At 44.2% G+C, this 16,802-nt stretch overlaps 3 protein-coding genes across 5 annotated transcripts in view; 1 reads left to right on the forward strand and 2 right to left on the reverse strand.

Moving 5' to 3' along the window:
• ALKBH7 (alkB homolog 7) overlaps nucleotides 1-16,802 on the reverse strand; it is a 511,499-nt gene that overhangs the window by 202,089 nt on the left and 292,608 nt on the right. The gene's annotated exons all lie outside the window — the stretch shown is intronic.
• The window catches only part of IL27RA (interleukin 27 receptor subunit alpha), a 40,844-nt gene continuing 26,532 nt past the window's right edge, over nucleotides 2,491-16,802 (reverse strand). For 2 of the 3 annotated variants that reach the window (XM_042455727.1, XM_042455726.1), the window contains 4 exons: nucleotides 16,604-16,732; nucleotides 15,192-15,285; nucleotides 14,915-15,029; nucleotides 2,491-6,248 (listed from right to left, as the gene is read on the reverse strand). In XM_042455727.1, the coding sequence (XP_042311661.1) occupies nucleotides 6,081-6,248; nucleotides 14,915-15,029; nucleotides 15,192-15,285; nucleotides 16,604-16,732 (506 nt within the window). In that variant the 3' untranslated portion in view covers nucleotides 2,491-6,080. The remainder of the gene's footprint in view (nucleotides 6,249-14,914; nucleotides 15,030-15,191; nucleotides 15,286-16,603; nucleotides 16,733-16,802) is intronic. The other variant, XR_006102570.1, reaches the window with a different exon arrangement.
• LOC121924334 (sphingomyelin phosphodiesterase 4-like) lies at nucleotides 3,411-12,874 on the forward strand. Its single transcript, XM_042455723.1, has 2 exons — nucleotides 3,411-3,531; nucleotides 9,852-12,874. The coding sequence occupies exon 2, from the start codon at nucleotides 9,872-9,874 to the stop codon at nucleotides 12,296-12,298; it is 2,427 nt and encodes an 808-aa protein (XP_042311657.1). The 5' UTR covers nucleotides 3,411-3,531; nucleotides 9,852-9,871; the 3' UTR covers nucleotides 12,299-12,874.

The raw sequence follows: 16,802 nt of genomic DNA on the forward strand, positions 1-16,802 counted from the left end.
CACAGCTTAGCTCCCTCCTCAATATGACATTCTTTCAAATATTTAAACAGGGCTATCATTCACCTCTTAACCTTCTCTTCTCCAGACTAAATACCCCAGCTCCCTCAGTCGTTCCTCATAGGACATAGTTTCCAGACCCTCACCGTTTAGTCGCCTTTTTTAATCTATTTAATAATTTTGAAAATAAAATATATTTCCTTCCTGTAGGTGCATATACTACCAGAATAAGTTTTTTTTATTCTGAATTTGAATCATAACCCCAACATAGTGTCCCTTTGTGTCATCTTCAGCTACAAATTTTGAATTTATATACAGAGCTACCCCTCTTTTTCTTTTTTCTGCAGCTGAAGCAAAACATTGTCCAAGTTTTATATTATTAAGGTATCCTAAGTCTTCCTTTTGTATGTGAGTTTCTTGAATACAATATATCTCACATTTGTTGTTTTAAATAATGAAAGTTTCCCCCCCTTTTTATTATTCTATTCATTCCCTTCACATTCCACCTTTCCCTTTTTATTTTAGGTCTGACAAAGGTCCAAAATATACTTCAGAAATAATCCAGTTTTAAACCGCATTAACTGCCCTGGCTCAATGCTAGGGAATTCTGGGAACTGTAGTTTTGTGATAAATTTAGCCTTCTCTGTCAGAGAGTACTGGAGACACAATAAACTACAATTTAGCAATGAGCCAGGCCAGTTAAAGCGGTCTCAAACTGGATTATTTCTACAGTGAGTTTTGGCCCCTATTTTGAGTCAAGCTGCAGCTACAGAAGGCTGATAAGATGATTTCTGCTATACCCATTGTTGTTGATCTGGATGCTTTTTGTATCCCACCAACTCTATCCACAGAGTTAGAAAGAGCAGACAGTAATAGCTGAAAGGCAGAACATTGGCCTCTCTAGTTCAGTATTGTTTATCTGAGATACAACACCTCAAAGAGAGGTATGAGATCCCTTGAACTAGAAATTAAGGATCGGAGCAAAGAAATGTGTAGTAATACAGGAGCTCTGCCACTGAACCCAAGGCATTGTGCTAGAGCTGTTAGAAAAATTCACTCAGGGAAGTTTGTTGCTAGATAAAAAACAGTGTTAATGAATATTAAAACAAAAATCTACACAGAGAATAAACATAAAAAACTTGTTACAATTTCTAACCTTATCTTTAGTTTATTTTAAAAGGATAATTCTATTCTTTATGTAAAAGAGAGAAGAGTATTATGTATTGCAGGCATCCCCTCTTTTCAGCAGCTTGTTTTTGGATGTTTCACCGTTTGGACAGATCTAAATCATTGTCATGTAGCAGACTTTTGACCCAGGTCGTTCTTTCGAACATCTCAGCCTTACCCTCCAGTGAAGACCTTCCTTGTCCCCATCTTCAAAAAGGGAAAAAGGAGGATCCCAACAATTATCGCCCAACTAGTGTGACATCAATACCAGGAAAGATTATAGAACAGCTCATTAGACTGAGAGTCTGTGAAGATTTAGAAGGGAATGCCATTATCACAAGTCAACATGGGTTTCAGAGAAACAAGTCATGCCAGACTAATCTGGTCTCTTTTTGATATCTTGATTTCAGTAAGGCCTTTGACAAGATTCCCCATGACATTCTTGCAAACAAGCTGGGAAAATATGGACCCAGTGCTATTCAATATCTTTATCAATGACTTGGATGAGGGAATAGAGTGCATGCTTATCAAATTTGCAGATGACACCAAATTAGGAGGTCCAGAGGACAGGATCACAATTCAAAATGATCTCAATAGATTTGAAAGATGGGCCAAAGCTAGCAAAATGAATTTCAACATGGAAAAATGTAAGGTACTGCACTTAGGACGGAAAAATGAAATGCATAGATATAGGATGGAAGACACCTGGCTTAAGAAGATTACATGTGAAAGGGATCTAGGAGCCCAAGTAGACCACAAGTTGAACATGAGTCGACAGTGCAATGTGGCAGCTAAAAAGACCAGTGTGATTTTAGGCAGCAGCAATAGAAGTATAGTGTCTAGATCAAGGATGTTGACAAGCTGGAGTGTTTCCAGAGGAGGGCAACCAAAATGGTGAGGGGTCTGGAAGTCATAAAGCCCTATGAGGAGAGGTTTAGGGAACTAGGTATGTTTAGCCTGGAGAAGAGAAGGTTAAGAGGTGAGATGGTAGCTCTGTTTAAGTATATGAAGGGGTGTCATACTGAGGAAGGAGCAAGCTTGTTTTCTGCTGCTCTAAAGAATAGGACCAGGAGCAATGGATGCAAGCTACAGGAAAACAAATTCCACCTAAACATTAGGAGCAACTTCCTGACAGTAAGAGCTGTTTGAGAGTGGAATATGCTTTGGAGGTTTTTAAACAGAGGCTGGATGGCCATCTGTTGGGTATGCTTTGATTGTGAGTTCCTGCATGGCAGGGGGTTGGACTGGATGACCCTTGGGGTGTCTTCCAACTCTATGATTCTAGGTGTGTGTGTTTGTATCTGATAGAGAGAAGTGTAAAAGTGATTAGAAATGTTTTTTAATTTTTATTTTGAAAACATAATACAAGCATATAAACAACGTAGTCAAAGAAATACTAATATATAATGCTGTAACAGTCAGGATATTATTTTTCTATAGGCTTTAAGTTATATACAATAGTTTTGAGTACACTTTATGCATTCTTGTCTATTTATTGTTTGGATTCAAGAGAGTCCACTGCTGAAACGTAAGGCACTTACATCAAAACATCCGACCATAAGTTTAAAAGTGAAGATGGTGGTTGTATTTGATGTTTTTCTGTATTAATATAATAGATAAACAGGGAGCATTTGACAATGAAGGTGAGAAAACCTCTCCTAACTGGAGATAAGCTTTCAGCTGCTTTCAGAATATCCCAGCTTCTCTCTCCTCCTCCTTTCCCATTTTATCTGCACTTCACTTCATTTGCTGCAAACTGAAGTACAAAAGTTGATTGTACACAATTAAGTGAACAGGAGAAAAATGAGCAGTCTTACTCTTCCAGGAGGTTCATGCAAAGCAAACTGCTGTAACCTTTCGTAGCTTGTGTGTCCTTCCTCGTTAATAACTTCTGTCATCTTGACTAAACTCTGGTATCGCTTAGCCCCACGTGTCCTGGTTTTAATCTGTGAAATGTTGAAGGGTATGGAACAGATGAGAGAGAGAGAACGCTTTTATTTTACAGCCGAAACAAGGAAAACTTTGTTATGACATTAATGCCAAAAAGGTCTCAAACATCTGGAACTTTCCTGACTCCTAGTGGGGAAATTGAGATTGCTGCCACACTACACTTTATTTAGTTCAGAAGTCCCAATTATTCTTGTAGCAAAGCCTATAAAGAGGCAAACGGATGTGTTTTTTCAGAAAAGTATGTATGTTTGCTTATCTCAGTGTAGACAATCTTTTCTAGTGATTTTTTTTCTTTTCAGCTTTTCTAAACTGCAGTCTTCCCTGTGTTTCTAAGCCAAGCAGAAGATCTTTCCGTGCTTCATTTTCTTCTCTCGTCCTTTGCCAGCCACAACAATCCATCTAAAGAATATCTCCCAGGTAGGTGTTTTTTCAACCTGGCTGCAGTACATGGAAGCACATGGAAAGCAACTTTACACTGACAAAAAACTCTGCATGTCACAAAAATGTAGGAAGAGCCAAAACAATGTTCTGGCTGTACAGGACAAGTGAAACAACCCCCTCCCTGCCTTCTCTCAACAGAGAGACTGGACGACAGATGGCCCAAAGTTTTGGTGCATACAAACTGGACAACACCCAGCCCATTCAGCACCAGAACCAGGGTATACCCTCTTAAAATGAATTAAAATACCTCTGCAGTTGTTCTAGATCTTCTTGGAAAACCCCAAGTATTGAAAAACCCGGCTTGAAGCTGGGTGGCTGTTTGAACTGTGTCCTGCTCTGCCATGCAGAGTAGCCAATGGTGCCACCAGTTGCCCGCTCTGAGGTCAGAACAAGGCGCCCAGCCATGTCAAAGCTTGGTGCCTTGCTCAGACCTCACAGCAAAGTGACCTGCAGCGGATGTACCAGGTGGCTCAGCGTGATGCCTGTGCTATCAGCCACCCAGTGTCAGAATGATAGGCCCTTGCAAGGGGCTTGAGTCAGCTATGTGGCCAGAATACTTGTCCTGTGCATTCCAGACAGGACCAACATCACCAAATGTCCTTCTGTATGCACACACACACACACACCAATTTCAGCAGTATCACATCAACCAAGGATAGGGAAATTTTGGCCCAGATGGGTCCTATGGGGGCTCTCTCTGGAGCTACAAGCTGCTTCTGACATAATTTTTGATTAGCAATAAGAAAATATTTAAATCTGGAAAGCTGTTGCACAAAACTGAGCTTCTCTTTACAGGCCACGAAGCTCCTGAAATAGGAGCCTCGTGGCTGGAAAGGTTTGGTGGTCATACTCCTAAGCAAACCTGTTAATGCAATGAACCAGAGACCATCCCCAAATAGGAAGTGGACTCTGGGCCAAAATTAAGGCCTCTTCATATACTACTTTCCAAGGGCACCTCTACAGCAGCCAAAATAATACAGGTGCAGTCTGGTGTATCCTGCTCCAGAGATGCCCCAGATTCACTATGTGATCACCCCAGTCCAGATGGTCAGCTGGGCTGGCAGCACATTGGCACTGGTGTCCTGTCTTCCTCAGGGCTGCCACAATTGCTTCACCAGTCAACAAGGAAGGGGGTCCCCATTCTGGCCACACCAGAAGCAACATTACCAGCAAGACTCTGCCAGGGAGCTGCTTGGCTGACAAGCCAAGGAACCTTTCCAGCACTGATCAGTGAGAAGGACAAAAAATGGCTCCACCTGCCAGCACCAATATGGTCCTGTGCATATTTGTGATGTATGGACAACCCGATTCAGCTGTACACTCTTGAAAAACACAGAGGTCACAAGCTCCAGGGCAACATATAGGTCTTCTTAAATGAGATTAAAGGCAAAAAGAAGTCATTTTGTTGCAGAACTGGGCATGTGTTGTCTGGAATGATTCAAGGCAAGTATGTCCCCCCCCAAACATGTAGACACCCTCCAAGAAAAAAGCAGCTTACTAATAATACACAAAATGAAAAAGAAGAGGTACCACTTATTATAAAAACCGTAACAAAATATTGAATAAATAAAGACAAAATTCCTGGCCAAGTGAATCAGACCTGAAGTAAAAAAAAACATACTTTTTAAAACAGCCCCTGTTAAAAGAACCCAGAGAGAAAGGTTTCTTCACTTCTTCCCCAATAGCTTTGGGCCATACCTGTATAGGCGCTGTTTCTAGCAGCACCAGCAGCTATTTCTGCTTCTGTCAGTACAGGCAATACAAAACAGGTTTAATATAACTGCAAATGCAGTAAGAACCAATGCTTCCACAATAGCTTCAGTGTCGAGGTGACAACTCAAAGGAGTTAAACAGGTGTAATCAGGACTAAGAAGGACATCTGAGTCCAGATAGAGTCCACTACAGGCTCAGGAAGAGAACCACATTCCTGAAGAAACTCCAGAGTGAAGTGAAGCATCCCAGAGATATGCCCAGTTTACTGCTTTTGTGGTGGTTTGAGGTCACAAGTGTCATCTTGGAGGAGTACCTAGGGACTGCAGTACCTAGGGACTGCAATGAGAGCTCCCATTGTGGATATTAGATTGTGAGACTTTTGATTTTCCTTCCCACAATGAAATATGTCATTTTTAACACAATTGCTGTCACATGCATTTACCTGTCCATGTGATTTAAGGTACACACTCCCCCCAATGACTGAAGTGTGTTTGCACCATTTTAGCTGTTCACATTTTAAAATGTGTACACTGTTCTGTGTGCACCTTTTTTCTCCAGAGCACCCTGTCAGCTTTGCAAATGCGTGGATTCTTGAGGCATGGTGCATTTCTTCTTCCAACAAATATCAGGAGGTGCAAAAGAGCTACTGATGGATCCAGTGAAATGTGCCCCACCCCTAGCTTTGAGAGGCAAATGAATAATCCTCAATTGGTCGACCTGATTTGCAGATGGACTAGGACAAGCACCTTAATATAGGTGAAATAGATTCTCTCATTAGTCCCCAGAGGGTGAAGCATAACTTTCTTCCCTTCTCAAGACAGTTTCTGCATTTCTTCCAAGGTAGGCATGAAATGTTTCTCATAGCCAGAATTCACCACGGGGGCAGGGGACGGAGGTGGCAGCAGTTGTGGAGCTGGCTCCTCTATCTCAATGATGTCCAGACCCTTCGGAGACTGGTCCAAGTACTGGCACAGGGTGTCCTGCAAAGAAATGGAAGTCTCAAGCAACAGTAAACTATGTCACTGCCCCTGTGTCTTTAACAGCCTGACCAACAGAAATGTAAAAACAAATAAAGAAAACCTCCATAACACTTCATGGTAGAGCATGAAGGTCACACATTTAAAAAATGCTTTAAAAAGTCAAATATACAGAAATTAACTACACTCATCCTTCCACATTTGCTGGGATTAGGGGCGCTGGAAACCTGTGAATGTGGAAAAACCACAAATAACATCATAAGCACTATGTTTTTACCCGAGAGGACACATCTCTAGGAATCTCTAGGTCCTCCAGGGCAACTCTGTGGTCAACATCTGCCAGAGATTGACCACAGAATTGTGTTGGAAGAGCTACAAATGTCTAGTGGAGTGTTCTCTCTAGGAATCTCTAAGTCCTTCAGTGTGCCTTTTGGTTAAAGTTGATCATACAGTTGCGTTGGAAGACCATCCTAGATATTCCTAGAGAGAACATATTAATAAAATCCGTGAATAACCAAATCTGCAAAAGTCAAAGTCGCATATGTGGAGGGACAAGTGTACATACATGTGAAAATGAGTAAAAAGAAAGGAAAATGAAGTTTATTTTTCATTTATTGTTGTTTGCTTTCAAACTGTTGCTGACTCAGGAGGCTGTAAGGTGATTCTATCATGGGGTTTTCTTGGCAGGATTTGTTCAGAAAGGGTATGCCATTGTCTTCCTCTGACTGGAGTGATCATGCACTTCTGGAGTTTGTTATACAGTGGAAAGGAGAAGCCAGGCATAGTCAGATATGCATTCTAGACTTTAGGAAAGCTTATTTTAGTAAACTTAAAGAAATACTGGGGATGATCCCATGGTCAGCATATTAAAAGAGAAGGGAGTTCAAGACAGATGGGAGATACTGAAGGTACAATTTCAAACAGTTCCAACGAGGAAGAAAAATGGAAGATGTCTCAAGAAACCAGGATGGATGACTAAGGAACTTTCAACTGGGCTATGTTTTAAACGGAACATGTATAAGAAATGGAAAAAGGGGGAAATCACCAAAGAGGAATTCAAAGAAATAGCAAGCGCATGTAGGGATAAAGTCAGAAAAGCTAAAGCACAGAATGAACTCAGGCTTGCTAGAGAGGTTAAGAACAATAAAAAGGGCTTTTTTTGGATATGTCCACAGCAAGAGGAAGAAGAAGGAAACAGTAGGGCCACTTCGTGGAGAAGATGGCAAAATGCTAACAGAAGACAGAGAAAAGGCAAAGGGTGCTCAACCTGAGGATAAAGAAGCAGAGGACAGAATAGGGGAATTTCAGCACAGAATAAGTAAAGAGATAGTATAAATCTCCAGGACCAGAAGAACTACATCCAAAGGTATTAAAAGAGCTGGCAAATGTAATATCAGAGCCATTGGCAATAATCTTTGAGAACTCCTGGAGAACAGGAGAAGTGCCAGCAGACTGGAGGAGGGCAAACGTTGTCCCCATCTTCAAAAAGGGGAAAAAAGAGGATCCCAACAATTATCGTCCAGTTAGTCTGACATCAGTACTAGGAAAGATTCTGGAGCAGATCATTAAACAGAGACTGTGAACATCTAGAAAGCAATGCCATAATCACAAAAAGTCAACATGGGTTTCAGAGAAACAAGTCATGCCAGACAAATCTAATCTCTTTCTTTGATAAAATTACCAGCTTGGTAGATGAAGGGAATGCTATGGATATAGTATATCTTGATTTCAGTAAGGCCTTTGACAAGGTTTCCCATGACAGCCTTGCAAACAAGCTAGTGAAATGTGGGCTAGACAAGGCAACTGTTACATGGATTTATAATTGGCTGACTGGCTGAAGCCAAAGGGTGCTCAACAACAGCTCCTTTTCATCCTGGAGAGAAGTGACCAGTGGGGTCCCACAGGGCTCTGTCCTGGGCCCAGTGCTATTCAACATCTTTATCAATGACTTGGAGGACAAAATTGAGGGCATACTTATCAAATTTGCAGATGACACCAAATTAGGAGGAGCAGCTAATACCCCAGAGGACAAGATCAAGATTCAAAATAACCTGAACAGACTAGAAAACTGGGCCAAAGCTGACAAAATGAAATTCAACACGGAGAAATGTACGGTACTGCACTTGGGGTGGAAAAATGAAATGCAGAGATATAGGATGGGAGAAACCTGGCTGAATGAAACTACGTGTGAAAGGGATCTAGGAGTCCAAGTAGACCACAAGTTGAACATGAGTCAACAGTGCAATGCGGCAGCTAACAAGGCCAATGCGATTTTAGGCTGCATCAATAGAAGTATAGTGCCTAGATCAAGGGAAGTAAAAGTAGCCACTTTATTCTACTTTGGTCAGGCCTCACGTGGAATATTGTGTCCAGTTCTGGGCACAATTCAAAAAGGACATGCAGAAACTAGACGTGTCCAAAGGAGGGCAACTAAAATGGTGAAGGGTCTGGAAACTATGTCCTATGAGGAAAGACTCAGGTAGCTGGGGATGTTTAGCCTGGAGAAGAGAAGGTTAAGAAGTGATATGATAGCCCTGTTTAAATATTTGAATGGATGTCATGTTGAGGAAGGAGCTAGCTTGTTTTCTGCTGCTCCAGAGACTAGAACGCGGAACAATGGATGCAAACTGCAGGAAAAGAGATTTCACCTCAACATTCAGAGGAACATCCTAGCAGTAAGGGCTGTTCAACAGTGGAACAAACTCCCTCGGAGTGTAGTGGAGTCTCCTTCCTTAGAGGTTTTTAAGCAGAGGCTGGATGGCCATCTGTAGGGTATGCTTTGATTTAGATTTCCTGCATGGCAGAAGGGGGTTGGAACGGATGGCCCTTGTGGTTTCTTCCAACTCTATGATTCTATGACTCTGAGACAGTGTGTCTTGCCCAAGGTCTATAATTCTCTATTAAATATTATTAAATTCAGTAAGACCCCCTCCATACATTGTTTATAAATACAGAGCCCTCATATATGGTATTAAATATTATTTCTGTATAAATAAAAGATATTTAAATTGAATTCTAAAAAATGTGATATTGACTTGATACTGAACCAAAAGGAAATAAAGTCACTATCATACAAACTACAGTGCATGAAGTTCCTATCTGCATTGAACATAGTAAAGTTTGACAACACAGTAAAATGCATTTTATTTAAAAATCCAGCAATTCTGGAGACCATTGAGGAACTGCACAAAAGGATTAAGGGGGCTCTGAAATGCCCTTTGCCAACCCTGGTATCAAGTAAGGTTTAATAGTCTTCCATTTCTGTGAAAAGTTCCCACAAGTGTTAGTCTGCTACAACAGACTTCAGGCACCTTTACTGTGGAGTCATCAGCTTTATACCTCTTCAAGCGTTTGATGTAGTGTTCTCTATGTCATGATTGCTTATGCTATGATTAATCTGTCAAGTTTTTTAGGTACCACAGAACTTTGTAGTTTTGTTTCATAGTCTGTTGCTAAAGGGCCAGAAAAAATTAAGGTTTCAGACTTTGAATATGTTGGCAAATTGATGTGTATTTTAACAGATAAATCAACTGCAGGCTTTTTAAAATTGGAAATTGTTGTGAAACCTAATGTTGGTCTAAAACACACTGCTTTCTTTCACAACAGCCCTGCCAGCGCCTTGAGAGATGAGGCCTCCCTTCGGCCACTGCAGGCCACTTCACGAAATGGCCGCCCCTCAACACAGTTTCCTTTTGGCCAGTTTAAAGGCTGACTGCCTCAATAAGCCTTTTGTGCAGCGGTGCCGAGACTTAGCTATGGTCATAGACGACTTTCCTGCCAAGGAGTTGCATCCCGTTTTTCCGTGGCTGGTGGAGAATATTTTCGGGAGCCTGGACGGCATCACCGCAGGCTGGAACCTGTGTTCTTTGCAAGGATACATCAAGCCAGTGGAGTACGACGTCGCTCTTGCCTTCCTGGACCCCGGAGGTCCGATGATGAAGATGGTCTACAAACTGCAAGCGGAGAATTACCAATACGACTTCCCCGTCTCTTATCTTCCAGCCCCGGTGAAAGCTTTGATACAAGAACGGATCCTTCCAGAATGTTCTCTGTATCACAACAAGGTCCAGTTCTCTCCCTCTGGAGGTGTAGGCCTAAGCTTGGCTCTCAATTCGTATGAGTATTACATGTTCTACTTTGCCCTCAGCCTGATTACACAGAGGAACACCAATCCGGCGTATAGTGCCAGCATGTCGAACAGCGCCTACTTTGTCCTGGTGGATCGCTACCTGAGCTGGTTCCTGCCCACAGAAGGGAGTGTCGTCCCGCCCCCATCCTCCAACATCGGGGGCGCCATCCCCTCCCCGGCTCCCCACTCTCCTGCCATGCCCTTCACGTCATATGGGAAGCACCCCACCAGCCTCCTGAAGAGGTACGTGGCGCACCAGACTTCCGCCAACGCCGACCCGGCCTCCCAGGAGATCTGGAGATCTGAGACCCTGCTGCAGGTCTTTGTGGAGATGTGGCTCCATCACTACTCCCCTGAGATGTATCAGAAGATGCAGTCTCTACACATCAAGGAGTCGTTAAAGCCCACGGAGGAACACGTCCTGGTGATCCGGCTCCTAGTGAAACACTTGCACACCTTCAGCAACAGCCTGAAGCATGGGGCGTCCGTGTCTCCGCCGGGACACTTACACACGACAAGTCCTCTGGAGGAGTTCAAGAGGATCGTGATCCCCCGTTGCGTCCAGCAGAAGCTCTACGTTTTCCTCCAGCACTGTTTCAGACATTGGCCCCTGGACACCTCTTTCAAGGTCGTTCTGGAACTGTGGTTAAGCTACTTGCAGCCCTGGAGGTACGCCCCTGAAAAACCCACACAGAGCGCCGATCAGGGCCCTTGCGACGTCCTGGAGAGGTGGACTCCCTTCGTCCATGAAAATCTGCTGATGTATACCAAGCTCTTCATCAGTTTCTTGACCCGAGCACTCCGGACAGACCTGGTCAGTCCCAAGAATGCCCTGATGGTCTTCCGGGTGGCCAAAGTCTTTGCTCAGCCCAACCTGACCAAGATGATCCAGAAAGGAGAGCAGCTCTTTTTGGAGACAGATTTGACCATTCCACTGCGCCAGCACCGCCTCTCCTTGACCCCGTCTTTGGGGGGCAGCTACCTCTCCTGCCGGACCCCGACCCTGACGGATGCCTCCTTTAAGGTCAAGAGCCACGTCTACAGCCTTGAAGGGCAGGACGTCCAGTACAAGCAGATGTTCGGGCTGGATGTCTGGAACCAAGTCCTGCGGCTCATCCAGATGATGGTCCAGGCCCAGCAGAGGGCCAAATCAATCTCGGACCAGGCCCTGGAAGCTCTGTCCAACCAGTCCTACTTCTCCTGGTTCTGTCTTGGACCCTCGGACCCAAACTACTCCTACATGGGCAACGACCTGGACGAAGTCGGGCAGGAGAGCATCCGGAAGACCGAGGAGTACTTGGAGAAGGCACTCGAGTACCTGTGCCAAATATTTCGGCTCAGTGAAGACCAGCTCAACCATCTGATGCTGAATTCGGGGGCGTCCCTGGATGAAAACGAGAAAAAACAGCTCCCGGATTGCACCGAGACGGATGAGGGTCTGGTCTTGACCCCTCTTGGCCGGTACCAGATCATCAATGGTTTGCGGAGGTTTGAGGTGGATTATCAGGGCGACCCGGAACTCCAGCCAATCCGAAGTTACGAGAGTGCCACTCTTGTGAGGATGCTCTTCCGGCTCTCTCTGGCCATCAACAAACGCTTCTCAGGCCACATGGAGGCCCTCTGCACCCGCGGCGACTTCCTTGGCGCCTTTTCCCGTTACCACCTCACCGACCCTTCCCTGGTGTCCAGGGTCAAGCGCAGTCCACTGTCCAGGCGGCGGCCAGAGTGGACGGAGCGGCCAAGGGTTAGCCTGCGGTTTCTAGCCAGCTACCACTTCCTCCTCTCTTTTCTGGTCGTCTACTTCATGGCTTCATGGTTCTGTGTCGGGCCCATAGCCTTTGCATTCCTCCTCCTCCTTGGATACCTCTGTTATGCCTCCGCCAAGGTTTTCTGGACCGAAAGGGGGAGACCCCACCAACAATGACTCTAATACCTATGTTTCCTTAAAAGTCGCTCTTAAATTCACTCATTCCTGGTGGCCCCTGATTAAGGCCACGACCTGTGGGACTCATTACTTGTGAATAAACCAGAGTGGCAGCCATTTTGTGGGGGAATCAGGGGCTCTGTATTTTCCGCAATGTGTTTTGGACTGATGTTATAATTTGAAGTTATGGTTCCTTGGTAACTCTAGTAAGTTGAATCTATTGTAGTCTGATTTGAAATGGTATAATAATTGTGTGTGTGTATGTGTGTGCGCGCCCGCGTATGTGTGTGCGTGTGTGCATATTACAGTTTATGTAGGTGGGTCAGAGTTCTTTGTGATTAGTTAATCTTCATTTATTGTGATAAATTCGTGTTTTAGTAACATGTCACAGTGTTAGTTTAATGTAGTTTAGGTTAGTTTATAATTTTAGCTATATATAGATACTATGCATGCACAGTTTTTTTCCCCTTTACTTTTCCCTTTCCATATGTCAAGTATGTTGTTGTAATTTAGTTCGTATGTTTTAAAATTAACAAATATAAACCTTTCCAAAAAAAAGTCCAAAAAAGAGAGCAAGTCTGCTAACAGTATGAAGATTTTTACAAGGAAAAAGAAGATATGGAAATCTAAACGGATGAATGACAACTCTATTATAATTTGGAAACTGAACAAAACTTCATCCAGTTGTATTAAAATTTGTGTGTCAGCATGTGAACAGTGCTCAGACTGCTTTGCTTCAGAAACATTGCTATAGTATAGACAGAAAAAGGGAAAAAATATATTTTGAATCGCCTTATGTTGTGTTACCTAAGGTTCTGCTCATATCAGCTTGTTTACTGGGAAGCAATGGATGTGTTAGAGTCAATTCACTGATCAGTGTTCTGTTTTTGAATTAGTTATGAAGGAAGATGAGATCTTTCTTAAACGGGAAGAAACTTTGCCCTGATCCCAGAGGACTCTTCAATAAAATTGAATGCTCTTTGCAGGGAACAGAGCAGCAGCAGCCTTTGCAATTTTTGCTAGCTGGGCAGAGCTCCATTTCAAGTGGGAGAAGCTCTGGCCCACTCAGGTGCTGCAGGACTGTAACTCCTATCAGCTCCATTCCACAACATCAATGGTGAAGGACCACAGGAGCTACATTCCAATAAGATTTAGAGGGTTACTGATTTTTCTAGCTCTCTAGCAGAAGCACCCTTTGCCCCGCTAAACCCACTAAATCTGCAAGGGCTGGCAACAGATGCTAAGGAGGGCTTTGTTTTGAGTGAGAAGATGGAGCCTGTCCAGACCAGCATACCCAAGTTCACACGTGCAAAAAGCAATACCTGTTAGAATCCAGTGATTCTATCAGAAATATAGATATACAGTGGTACCCCGGGATACGAATGCGCCGGGTTACGAATTTTTCGGGATACGAAAAAATCCCATAGGGATTTATTGCTTCGGCTTACGAAGGTTTCTTCGGGTTACGAAAAAACCGCGGCGCTATTTTCCGCCACCGGAGGGCAGCAGAGAGCTATTTTTCCATTAGCGCCTATGGGAATTCGGCTTACGAAGGTATTTCGGGTTACGAAATTAACCGCGGAACGAATTAATTTCGTAACCCGGGGTACCACTGTATAGATGGTGGGGATGATCGATGTTAGAATGTTTTGCAATGCTGGGGATTAGATAGAGATGTAGCTGAGGAAAGGAGGGGATGATTGCCAGGGAAAGTGAATACCAGATGGTCTGTTATCAGGGACCTTGAAACTCCTGAGTTCAGCAGCTTGAAATGTGGCGAGTAGTGAAACCGTTAGAAGATGGATGGGGGGCAGAGGGGAAAGTTTAGCCTGTGGGAAATAGGCGGGGAATAGTGTTTGCAAGCTTTTGCTGGGGGTGGGTCTGTGGATTATGGGGTTTTTATGTATCAATCCTGGCTGGGTTTGGCAGTCTCAGCTTAAAAGCTGAATGAAGCTGAATTGCTGACTCCGGGCCTTTCAGTACAGCTCTGTTTCTTTTCAATGAGTCTGGCTGATTGATAGTTGGGAGATGGATTTCCATGTTCTTGGAGAGGGAGAAAGAGAGATAGTTTACTCTTTTCCCCCTTCCTCTGGAAGCATTGGTATGGTAGTACCACAATCTCATGTTTCACGATTTAAAAGTATCAGGTTATGCACGTGAGTGTTAGACTATAACTCTGGAGACCAGAGTTCGATTCCCAGCTTGGCCATGAAACCCATTGGATTATCTTAGGCTAGTCACTCTCTCAGCCTCAGAGGAAGAAAGACAATGGCAAACCTCTACTGAACAAATCCTGACAAGAAAGCCCCAGGTCAACATAAGTCAGAAACAATTTGAAGGCACAAAACAACCACAATATACATATAACACCAGTTTTAAGAGCTTGGACAAGAAACACATCCAGTCCATTAGGCTGTTGAAAGATAGCTGTTCATTCAACTAGAATTCTTTTACATGTTACTTGGACCTCTATGGAATGTGAACAGAAAAAGAGATATGAGAGACTGCAGATTCTCCCAAGAAACAAGATGCTTCCTATCTAGAAAAGTGCACACCTCCTGTTCTTTTTTTTAAAGGAAGGAAAAGGGAGAGGTGGTTCATTCAGTGGCTTCTTACCATGCCATGTGCAGCATTCTGTTCATTGATCTTTGAGGCTACCATGCTGTGCCCTGGATCTGGAACCCTCTCCCAGCACCACGGGGGCAGGATCTTATGGCAGAAGCCAAGGACCCTGCAGAGGAGAGAGGGAAGAAAGGAGTTGATGTAGATGAACTTTTTGAGACAAAAGAGGAAGCAGAGTCTATCAAAGCCTCCTGCAAGATTAATATAGCCAGGGATGATCTCTCCAACTCAGTCCTCCCACCAGTTCCCCCCACCCTTTTTTTAAACTTACCATCTGTGCCTAACATATATCAAAACAGCAGCCAGGATAAGCAGGACTACCACTACTAAGGTGATGACCACAATGATCTGCCAATGGGAAACTGCTGGAAATAATGAAGACAACACTGTGCTTAGCCTTGCTGATCCTTGACAGTCTAGCATCCCCAATTGGAGCGACCTGTTTTACTTCAATATAAGTAAATAGCTATCCTTAACTCCACTGGGATAAAGGAAAAACATAATAATTTGGAGAATGATTTGTTGTGGGGAAGCCCACACCAAGACACCTTTCATTAGGTGCGCTCAACCTCAATGACAGGCTTGTGTGAATGTGTGCATGGTGACATAGAGCAGATAACCACCAATCTTTGTATGAATGGGATACTACATCTTACAGCTCAGACCCAACTAGAATACCAATTAATACCACTGTTGAATGGTGGGTTATCAGAAAAGTGAGTCCCACTGATTTGATGGGTCAACTCTAGGTGGACTCAGAGTCCCAAGTCTTTACTTGCACTTCTGCCCCCATTGCTACAAATCCATGGTGAGATATTTCACTCCTAGGCTTCTCAAGGTCCATCCTGTTTCTGTGTTTGCTAAGGTGCCTCCTTTGTACAGACACCAACTAGCAGATGAGCAGGAAAGAGTGGTCGAAAGCTGCTTCTTCCAAGAGAGGGCCAAGACCCTGCTGACCGCACTGACTACTCCCAAGGCGGCCTGCGTGCACACACCATGACCGCATGGTGCAGCATCAGTTTTTAACACACGTCCCCACCAGCCATGCGCACTACTGCAGAAACACACTGCTGGTGACTACAGCTGCCTAGATGCTATTCCATTGCATGGCCTCCACCTTTGATTGTGCACGCAGTCGCACCAGCCACCCTCCAACGAGCATCGAAGCAGTGGTATGCCCAATAATACACTGGCAATGCACAATCATGCCTCCCTCCCACATGCCCCCTTCACACGCACACCCTTTACCCCATACCCCATCTTAGACTGTCTGCTTAGTGCATGTTGTACTTATTGCCATTGGAAGTGTCACACATTCCCTTTTTAACACTGCCGCCCTGACCGCTGGCTCCGTCCTTTTCAAATGTACACTGGCACTGGTGCATTTATACACTGCTTTAGACTTAGGATTAGGATGGAGTGCTCCTTTGAGACCAGTCTCATGTCAAGGCGTTGATATGCAGGGTCAAAGATGCACGCTTTTTGGGAAGGAGCGGTTTCTTTCAGCTTCTTTTTAATCTGTCTTTTGCCTCCTTAGTGTGACTGCAGCACAGTTTCTGGCTGCTTTTGGGGGGGGGGGGGGGTGCATCATCTAAATGCCATGCCCCCAAAGCATTGGCCCGTCTGTTTGAGGCCTAAGCCTGACATGATTTAAGCCACAAAATCTCTTGCAGCCTATCCTACCTGGAGTGCTGAAGTGATGCCGATGGCTGGCCACTCCTTCCCCAGCAGAGTTAGACCCTGTCATCCAGAGCTGGTAGCTTGTCCCAGGGGTAAGATTTGAGAGTTTGTAGCTGCTCTTGGTAGCACCTACTACAGTGAGGAGAGAAGGATCTGAGTTGAGGCAGCTGGAAGTTGCTGCCTACCATTCACAGCCCCTACT

Source organism: Sceloporus undulatus, chromosome 2 (assembly GCF_019175285.1).
Source record: "Sceloporus undulatus isolate JIND9_A2432 ecotype Alabama chromosome 2, SceUnd_v1.1, whole genome shotgun sequence".
NCBI lineage: Eukaryota > Metazoa > Chordata > Lepidosauria > Squamata > Phrynosomatidae > Sceloporus > Sceloporus undulatus.